We start from the raw sequence: 10,124 nt of genomic DNA, 5'->3' as shown, positions 1-10,124 counted from the left end.
AGGAAGGAAGGAAGGAAGGAAGGAAGGAAGGAAGGAAGGAAGGAAGGAAGGAAGGAAGGAAGCTACCTAAGGCAAGAGGCTTTCAAGCCAGAGCCAGCTTGGCTGCTCCATGTCTTATGTCCAAATTGAATGGTGTCTTCAGCAATGGGCAGTTGCCTTCAACCTCCGGGAGGCAGCCAAGGGCAACAGCAAGTCTATATTGCTTGTGGAGTCTCATGGACTCCCATGACCAGCAACTCTAAAGGGAGTTTCTCATGCCTAGTATTTAGATTTTTGGTTTTTTTTTTATTTTATTTTTAGGTTTTGTTTGTTTGTTTGTTTGTTTTTGAGACAGGGTTTCTCTGTATAGTCCTGGCTGTCCTGGAACTCACTCTGTAGATCAGGCTGGTCTCGAACTCAGAAATCTGCCTGCCTCTGCCTCCCGAGTGCTGGGATTAAAGGTGTGCGCCACCGGTGTGGGGTATGGTCAGCCCAAGTGGTATAACTTTATTTAAACTACATATGTATACACAGACTTATATGTATTGCATATAATTTTAGGTAAATAAGTAATATGATTCCTGATGGCTTTTCCAGACATCCTTAGTGTTGTTTACTGTCATTCTCCCTATTACTGACCTCCATCTCCCACCCCAATAAAGGCTGCCTCCCCATTTCACCCTTGAAACCATTTGTCCTGTGGTTTCATCTTTGGCCTTTAGGTTAGGGTCTATTTTTTGTGAGCTCTCCAGGTTTGTTACTTGAACTGCTGGCTCCTATGTGGGTGAGTGGGGTGAGTGGTTACAGCACTGTTGGTTGTCTCTAACTCATCCCATTGTCTGCTTGCTATGCTCATCAGGGTCTCTCTGGGCCTGCTCTATCCCTCTGGTCCATTGTTTATCTTTCTACCAGTGTCACCCGATGGTGAACTTTACAGTAAACCCTGAGGTTGGGTGGTATCAGTCTATAACTCTGCTTTTTTTTTTTTTTGTCTTCATTGTATTTGTTCTCTGAGACTTCTGTCTCTTCATATACATTTCAGAGTCAGCTGGTCAATACCATGCAGTCACGTGCTGGGAGATTCGGTTGGCCATTGCGTTGAATCTCTAGATCACATTGTGAAGCAGTGATGACTTAGCACTAGTGTTGACTTCAAGCATCTCTGATTTAACATAATTTTATATTTTCCTTATATACATCCTAGATATACAGTGTGAGCTTTAAACATAAATGTTTTCCTTTTTTGTTATTTAGTGATGTTGGGATATATTTTTTGCATGGTTTAATTAATTCTCAAAACCATCTTATGAGCTAGATTTCATCTCCTTTTTACTGATGGGAAAACTGATGTTCAGAGAGGTTTGGGCCATCTGTCCCGTTTCACACAACGGATGAATGATGGAGCTGAGATTTAAACTCAGTGTCACATGTGTAGGGGTCCGGGCTTGATCCCTCTTTTAAAAAGGGGTCTGCAAATTTAAAAGTAGACCATCTGGTGTCAGACTCTGTTATGGAGAATAAGGGCATCTTGCCTCCAATACAGCCTATGTGGAATCATATTTTGAATTTAGAGGGGATGCTGGTATTAATTCAGGTCTGCTTTAAGCTTAGTTTGAATGCATAGGGATTTGGAACTTACAAACATCTCTCTGTTCCTCTCCAGAAACCAGAAGACCGGCCACCCTTCTCCCAGCTGTTAAGCCAGCTGGCTGAAATCGCAGAAGCTGGGCTTTAGCAGGGACTCATCGACCAGACACAGCCATAAATCCTGAGTGAAGGAACAATGTCCTTTTTCCAGAGCATTAAAAGCTGCCACCAGTCCAGAAACCCCCACAGGTGCCTGGACCATGGTGCCAGCACCTATGCAGCCACAACTGCAGCATCATAGAAAAGGGTGGAGGGCCAGCCACTGAGCCAACAGCTGAACCACAACTGGAGCAGTGTCTGCGTGTCCACCCCACCCCAGCCTCTTGTCGTATGCTGTACTCAAAGCTCCATTGCCCACTCTCGGGAGCATCCCCTCCCCCTCCTAGCAATCAGGAGAGGCAGGCGTAGGCCACACTCTTCTTTATTATTACTTTTAAGAATAATTCAAGTAACCTTTAATTTGGCCCAACGAGACAATGTGCCCATTTTATGGATGGAAGAGCGGGAAAGCATCATTCTTTTTCTAAGAAATGCAAGAGGTGATTAAACCAGGGTGTTGTACTACTGCGAGGCTGTCAGCCACAGCTTCCTGCCTCACATGAGGCGGAGCGGATGCTTGTGCCAGAGGCCGGATGCCATAAGGTTTCAGAGCACACTGCCACCTCTCTTTGATGGGGCACAGAGAGCTCCATCGGGTGGATAGGGCAGGGTGACACATTCAGACCCCACGGCAGGACCACGGGATGTCTGAGGTCGGTCAGGAATGAGAAGGCCTCTGATGGTGGAAGTAAAGAGCTGCAAAAGAGGCCTTTGGGTTGTTCCTGACCCAGCGGCCCTGTTTCACGGTAAGCCATGTGCGTGACTGGATCTCCTGTTCTGCGCAGGATGCTGAAGCAGTGACTACAGAACGGTCATCATTCCAGCCTCTCAGGAGCGGCATCCACTCAGCACTGTCATGATCCTTGTGACTTTGAGACTTTGGGTTCTTTCAGGCCTTTAGGGGTTCAGCAGTCTTAAAGTTGCCATGTCAAGGCTCTCAAGAGCCCAGCAAAGGAAGAAGGCGTTTGCTCTTGCCCAAACTTATCAGGAAGGAAAGAGGCAAGCACTGGGCGGTGCTTCCAAAATGCACAGGATGTCCACTGCTGATTGGCACTCGCACAGGTGACATGCGTATATCCTGCACACGGGTCATCCCTGGCGAATCACAGTTCATACCAACCCAACCACGAGGTATTATTCATGTCTTACAGAAAGTGGACTTGGGCTTTTAAAAGCTGGATAGCTGCCCCGGTGACAGAACTGGGAAGGACGGAGATTGGGATGGCACCCAAATATAACTCCAGTGTAGCCTCTTAGCTCTTCTCAACACTGCCTCCTATTGAGGCCAGGCCGCTGAGCACATTAACACAGGAAAGTCTGGGTTAATGGGCACCCCACCCCACAGCCAAGTTGCTCCTACTCAGAGCACTGGGGGGCCCAGTGGGACCCTCCAAATTGAAATAGGCTGTTCTCTTTCTTCACCCTCACCTGGATCTGAGTTCACAGCCCTGGAGCCACTCAAAATTAACCCTTTCATTCTCCCAACCTACCAGAGTAACATTGCCTGAGGCCATTTATACAAGAGCTTCAAAGATGCTTTCAACTAGTCTCCTGCAGACTGTTTCCTGTAATTATCCCTTCAACCTAGAGCTGGCTCTCTTGTGAGAAGAAGGATTCCCTGGTGCCAGGCACACTGGATTTTCCTGCCGAGTTCAGACAAAGCCCCTAGAAAAATGATCAGAGTCACAGATCCCTCTTCCTAAGTCACGTGGCATTTAGACTGGCTTAAGGCTCAAATGCATCACTTCCAACTGTAATCACTGTGTCCAGATAAAACTCTGTCATTCAGAAAACGAACTTCCTCAACTGGTCCACAATCATCTCTGTTTATTCTCTTTTGGGAACCCGTAATTAAGAGACGATTTCTGGGACATCCAATCTAGAAGATAAACACTGGAACTGAGAGAAGTCTGTGGTGTGGTTTAGGAGACTGGCCCCCATACGGTGGCATTGGCTCTCTTAACCTCACATGCATGAAGGCTTTGATGGACGCGTGTGCACTGCTTACTCCAGTGTCCTGCTTGGGAAGATGGGATTCTCTTCTGCTGGTTTCTGTCTTACATTTTTTTTGTAAATGGTGCCCTGTGTTCACGGAAAGGTTTTGGTTTGAAATGTATTTTGTAGGCTTTGCAACTCATAATGTTTGGAATTATGTATTTATGCCTAGATCAGGAGAGTATTTATTGCTTGTCTTCAAGATAAAAAATACTGCAGGTATGTCTTACCCTCTGTGGGGGCCACAAGTCAATCATTGCTTATGAAAAAAAAAATATATATAGCTACATGTTTTACAAGTATAGGCCCTGTGACTTGAGTTCCAGGTTCCTGACACCTCACTTTGCTTACATAAAAATGGTTACGTGGTTTCCTGGGGCTCATGTGGAAGGCACAGGGTGGGCAAGGGTTGGAGCGGCACATTGACCAGGACTTTGCTCTTACCTGGTACTTGGCGGAGGAGATTAAAAAGCGGGAAGGATTAGAGTTGGTCATGGAGCCCGAGTTCTGGTTTGTGCCTCCCAGCCTGCGGGGGGCGGGGGGAGGGGAGAGGACCAGATTACAGCCAAAGGCTGTCCCAGGTGGCCCCTGTGCTCAAGGAGCGCACGGTGAGGAAGGGAACCATGATGATCGGCTACCAGCCCCATGGGACCCGGGCCAACTTCTTCCGAATGGTGGTGGCCAACACCATACTGGCCCGGGCCATTATAGATTTCCTTCTGGGCAAGCTAGAGTGCCTGGGCCAGGACCTGTGAGCTGCTTCCGCTCTCTGTCCCACCCAATCTCTGCATAATCTCCTGGGTTCTCACAAACAATCTTTCTAGGAAACAGTGGCCTTGACTGTGTGTGCTCCCACACACTAACTCTCCCAGTTAAGTACTGAGTGTCAGGAAGGTGTCTAAACACGCTATGAAGGACCCCCGAAGGGAGACCCTCACTCAAGTCTCAGGGATCGAGAGCCCAGAAAGCCACAACAGTCAAGCTTGCTGCAAACACACGAGGCTTTAATGGTACACAAGCCAGCATGCTGGGGCTGAGACTCATACACCACGCAGGTGTAGAAGAGTTCGACCCTGACCCTATTTTCCAGCAGGCTTATAAAGGCAAAAACCACAACCTAGGGGGAGGATCAGAGAGGAAATAGGGGAAGTCTAGGGGCAGATATTTACTTCAAGGCACCTGGGACATTGAAATATTTTGTGGTGTTTTTTCCCAAAAGTTCCAGGGAATTAGGCCATCTGGCCAGGGGCCGGGGCCCATGTTCTCAGGGCAGTCAGTATTTTTTTTTTATTCTTCAGCTACAGTATGCTCTTATGAAATATGCTTTTATTAAGTTGGGCATAGGGGCACACACCTTTAAACCAGCACTGGGGAGGCAAAGGCAGGCAGATCTCTGAGTTTGAGACCAACCTGGACTACAGAGCTGGGCTACACTGAGAAACTCTGTCTCAAAAAGATAAAAGGAAAAAGAAAAAAGAAAAAAGAAGAAAAGAAAGAAAAGATAGAAAAAAGAAAAAGGAAAAAAGAAAGGAGAAATATTTTTATTAAAAGTATGTTTATAAAGAATTTTTATTCTTTATAAACGATGTATTGAGAAAGCTGGATATGAGTTTATAGATCATGGTATCTAAGTTAGACTAAAAATTACATAGGAAAAGGCTGTGGGTGGAACTGTGCCAAAGGTCAGCAATTTTCCCTGGAATGGCTGTTCCCAAATCAACTTCTCAGACCTTTTGTGCTTCCCCATTTTATTATGTAACAACATTACATACTTCTGAAATATAAAGCTGTGGTTTCCAGAAGAAGAAGAAGAAGAAGAAGAAGAAGAAGAAGAAGAAGAAGAAGAAGAAGAAGAAGAAGAAGAAGAAGAAGAAGAAGAAAAGAAATAAAGAGGAAAGACATGACTGCTCCTAGGTATGGTGGAGAAGATTTACTGAAGATATGAGAGAGAGCCAGAGGCAGAGAGACATCTGGAAGAGTCCAGAGTAAACGTGATCCTGAGCTGGGCCACGTGAGGAGAGGTGGGAGGAGAGAGGGAAGGGTAGAAGAAAAAAGCTGGGTGACCAAAATGGCTGGTAGGTTGGACAAGTTTAGGGTAGGGGGCAGGATTTGCCAGACATGCGCTGAAACAGGTAGGGACTGAGGGATGCTGGGAGAACCTGGAGGCCAGGTCTGCTTTGATATGTTCGATAGGTTTTGAGTTTGATACCTAACAGTCTCATATTTTACAAGTAAAAACTACGTAGCCCTCAGGAGCATGTCACATGCACCCAGCACATTATCAGGTGCTTTCTGAAAGTCATGAACTCTACACAGGGTACAGAGGCTCACAGACCACTAAGACAGAAGACTAGAAGTTCCTAGCCAAGAAGACAGGCTAGGACATCTAGTAAGATTAGAACATAGCAAGAGAAGTAACAATGGAAGTGCTGTCTGTAAAGAAGACTCTAGGAAAAAAAAAAGTGATTAAATTGGTCCAGGCAAGGCTGACATGGGGGACATTTCCTGACACTTCATTCCTCAAACTGTCGTCAGAGGGAGGGCCAGCAGCCAGGTTATGAGCGAACAGTGTAAGCCTAAGGCTTCATCTTCACCGATTGAAAACTCTTCATTTTAACAAGAGCCAGGCAGGAACCATGCACACTAAATTTGAGAAGCACTCTCATAGCGAATATAATATTTAATTCAGTTTTGGAGATAAATTATGGATATTTTTAGGAAAACAAGTGGGTAGAAATAATAAAAGTGTTTTGCAAGTTGAAGGAATAGACTATTAGGGGAGTTATTAGTTGTTTCTAGGGCATCAGTGTGTGTGTGTGTCTGTGTGTAGTGTAGTGTGTAAAAATATACACTCACTGTTGCTGTTGGATGGCAAGAATGACCAGCAGTGGCTACATTGAAACAAACTATAAATCTAAGTGTATTTTAAAAATTGGGGAAGGTGAACTTTTACTCTCTAGGTAAAAAGGTGATTGATCAAAATTTTCTCTCTAAGTAAAAATCTCATTGATCAGGAAGAGAGAATCAAATTTGCATTTAAAATACTTTCTGAGAGCAGTAGAATAAATTGAATTGAGAAAGGCAACGATGGAAGAGAAGCGAACTCTTCGAGTTTGTTTCTGGTACTCGCTCACAGCGCTGAGCCGCTGACCATCCTTATTCGCTGTCTGCTGTGTGGGTGACGCACAGCTACTGTGGGTCAGAGGTCCTCGGTCACTGCTGACAGTAATCAATAGCTACTCCTCTTCACATTGCCATGGATTGCAAGCCTGGTTATCAGGGTTTGGGTGTGTTGGACTCCTGATGTGTCACAGCTCACAGATGCCCAAGTCCACTGCAGGCACCAGTTCCTTCTCTATGGGCCATTAGGGAGGGGGAGGAAGGCATGTGCCTTTCACTGAGCTGTGTGGAGGACCCAGTTCTGGGCATGGTCCCTGACTGAGATCTAGTCACATGGGAGAGTTCTAATGGAGGCCGAACAGATTTGTTCCTCAGAATTCTTCCTGCAGGCCCCCTTCTCCCTGAGTCTCCCAGCACACACCATTCTCAGGAAGAGACAGAAGCTATCCCAGGAACTAAGATGGGAAGTGAGTTTAGAAGAAGACATATCTGCATGGTAAGCATGTGATTTGAGGTTAGAATTCATATTAATTTGTAATGACCTTAAGGGAAGTACTGAAAGTTGAATGCACCAAAGCCGACTCCGTAGAACCATCGTCTAAGGGTGATGTAAGCACTGTGTGGATGTGAGTGGCTGTCTTGAGTATTTAAACGATGACATCAAGGTCCAACCCCAGTCCCCCCTCACCCAACTCACCCTGCAGCAACCAGACAAGGCCCCAGAGCCATTTGAATTTGCTAGATCCCAGACCAGTCGCCACCAGGAACCCTTTACCCCTCTCCACCTGGTGCAGAAACATATTACTGCATCTCTCAGCTCCCTTCAGAAAGGTGGTTGTTTGCATTAGATGATAATTGACACGGAGACTCATAACTGGCCGAGGTACAAAGAGTAAGAGACTGCTGATGCTCAGCCCCAAATGGGATGTCTGTATCCCATTACCTCCTCCAGAGACGCAGGGATCATTGTGGAAGAGGTGATGGGAGGACTTTAAGAGCCAGATGGTGGCAGGTGACTAAAACACAACAGTGCCCTCTGGACACACATGAACTCACAGCACTTATGACTACATGCACAAGCCCCATGCAAGCCCAGTCCAGACCAAAGCCTGACATGTAGCAGGGAAGCAGACATAAAGTCTCACCCCAAGCAGAGGAGCTATTGGCAGTTAATAGCTGCCAGGCGAGGGAGAGTTTTAAACACTTTGAAAGTCTTATCCCATGCTCCAGGGGAAGGTCACATACATTCAAGATTGCATAGGTATCACAAATTGGTCTTGATCAGTGAAAACCAAACAGGGCAGGAGGGAAAGGGGTGGATTTGGGAGGAGTGGGGAAGGGGTGGATGTGGTTAAAACACATTGCATGAACTCCTCAAATTACTGATGGAAGACATAAGGAGATTCTTTCCTGAGAGAGGGGCCTGCTTGGAACTCCCTGCTGAACTATGGGCAACTGATAGATGTTGTCTTTAATTATATGCCCATTAGGTAGTGCATGAGGTCTCAATGGACAGTTCCAAACCTGTGGTCACCCGGATGGCCTTGTCAGTGGGTCACAGAACAAAACAAAAAGACATGACTGTGGGAAAGGGACTTGTAGGGAAGGGGAGGGGTGATGGACAGGTAGGAGATAAAAAGAGAGTGGGATGACAGTAATTAGAATGCACTATATATGTATGAAGTTGTCCTCAAAATTATATAAAATCATTATTATTATAGGGGTGATATTAGCTGTGACTCACCACATTGGGGGTATGGAACCTGAAGAGGCCACCACCTGTAGCAGTCAGGAACCCCAGTGGAACAATAGGGACACCAACACACTCACAAAACTTTCAACCCACAATTTATCCTGTCTACAAGAAATGCAGGCACAGGGATGGAGAAGAGGCTGAGGGTATGGCCAACCAGTAACCAGCCCAACTTGAGATCCATCCCTTGGGCAAGCACCATTCCCTGATACTGTTAATGTTACTCAGTTATGTTTGCAGACAGGAGTCTAGCATGGCTGTTCTCTGAGAGGCTCCACCCAGCAGCTGACTCACAGATGCAGACACCCCCAGCCAAACAGTGGATAGAGCTTGGGGACTCTTATGGAAGAATAGAAAGAAGGATTGCAGGCCCCTAAAGGGATGGGAACTCCACAGGAAGACCAATAGAGTCAACTAACCTGGACCCTTGGTGCTCTCAGAGTCTGAACCACCAACCAAATAACATACACAGACTGAACCTAGGCCTCCCCACACATATGTAACAGATGTTCAACTTGGTCTTCATGAGGTCTCCAACAACTAGAATGGAAGCTATCCCAAAAGTTGTTGCTTGTACATGAGATATGTTCTTCTAACTGTGCTGCCTTGTCTGGTCTCAGTGGGAGAGGATGTGCCTAGCATCCTCAAGTCAACATAAACTTGAAGTGCCAGGGTAAGGGGGATACCCACAGGGTGTGTGTTGCGGCCTGCCCGCAGTCCACAACATGAACGGTTCAACTGAGAATGGCAGTTCAGGCTGAAAAGAGAGGAATCTAGACGGGGCGGAAGAAACAATGGAGCCAAGACAACAAGTTCTGATCAAGGCTCAATTTTACTATTTTCAGACACCCAGTTATAAAGGAAGGGGGAGGGAACCCAACATCCCGCCAAGCAACTCAGGGTCCAGTAGCAGGACGAACACGCGTGTGCCTCCAGGCAGCAAAGGCAGGTTCCAGCAGTGGGCGTGGCAGGACGAATGAGCACGTAGCTCCACCTTTGAGCAAGCAGGCTCCAGGCTGGGGGAAGGGAGGCCACATTTCCTCCCATCAGTCAACAAAACAAAAATAAAAAAGGGGGTGGCCTGAGGCAGAAAAATTATCTATGTTCAACAGTTCTGCCTGAGTTCTTAGGGCCAAGGAAAAAACCTATTTCTGTGGGATTCCCTAACTTTTCTAATGGTAAACTGTATCTGGCTAAGACTGTCTTTAAAGCACTGACGGAATAGCAGCGCTGGGCTGTAGGCTCTGACTTTATAATNCTAATTAGTGCTGAATAGGTAGCTACCTGTTTGCATTTTAAGTAGGGCGCTGGAACCCTGGCTGAGTTTTAACTAAACAAATCCAGAACAACACTGAGCTGATAATCCTCCGCAATTTTGGGTGAAAGGCAGGGGAAACAGTGAGAAGGGGTTAAGACCAGCTCTTTAGTACAAGGCCAGTTGGCTTTTTTATTTGGGTGGGAGGCAGTGAAGGGCTTGCTCTTACAACAGCAAGGTCTCCAACCTCTCTCCCCCCTATTAATTAAGTTTAAA

General features: G+C 46.3%; 1 protein-coding gene across 1 annotated transcript in view; it reads left to right on the top strand.

The window, feature by feature from the left end:
- Positions 1-4,022, top strand: part of Itk (IL2 inducible T cell kinase) — a 66,297-nt gene extending 62,275 nt beyond the window's left edge. The window contains exon 17 of the mRNA XM_021176287.1: positions 1,643-4,022. Coding sequence (XP_021031946.1) covers positions 1,643-1,714 — 72 coding nt within the window. The 3' untranslated portion in view covers positions 1,715-4,022. The remainder of the gene's footprint in view (positions 1-1,642) is intronic.
- Positions 4,023-10,124: the final 6,102 nt, after the last annotated feature.

The sequence above is a fragment of the Mus caroli genome, chromosome 11 (assembly GCF_900094665.2).
Source record: "Mus caroli chromosome 11, CAROLI_EIJ_v1.1, whole genome shotgun sequence".
Classification (NCBI taxonomy): Eukaryota; Metazoa; Chordata; class Mammalia; order Rodentia; family Muridae; genus Mus; species Mus caroli.
This window is presented reverse-complemented; position numbering and strand designations above follow the sequence as displayed.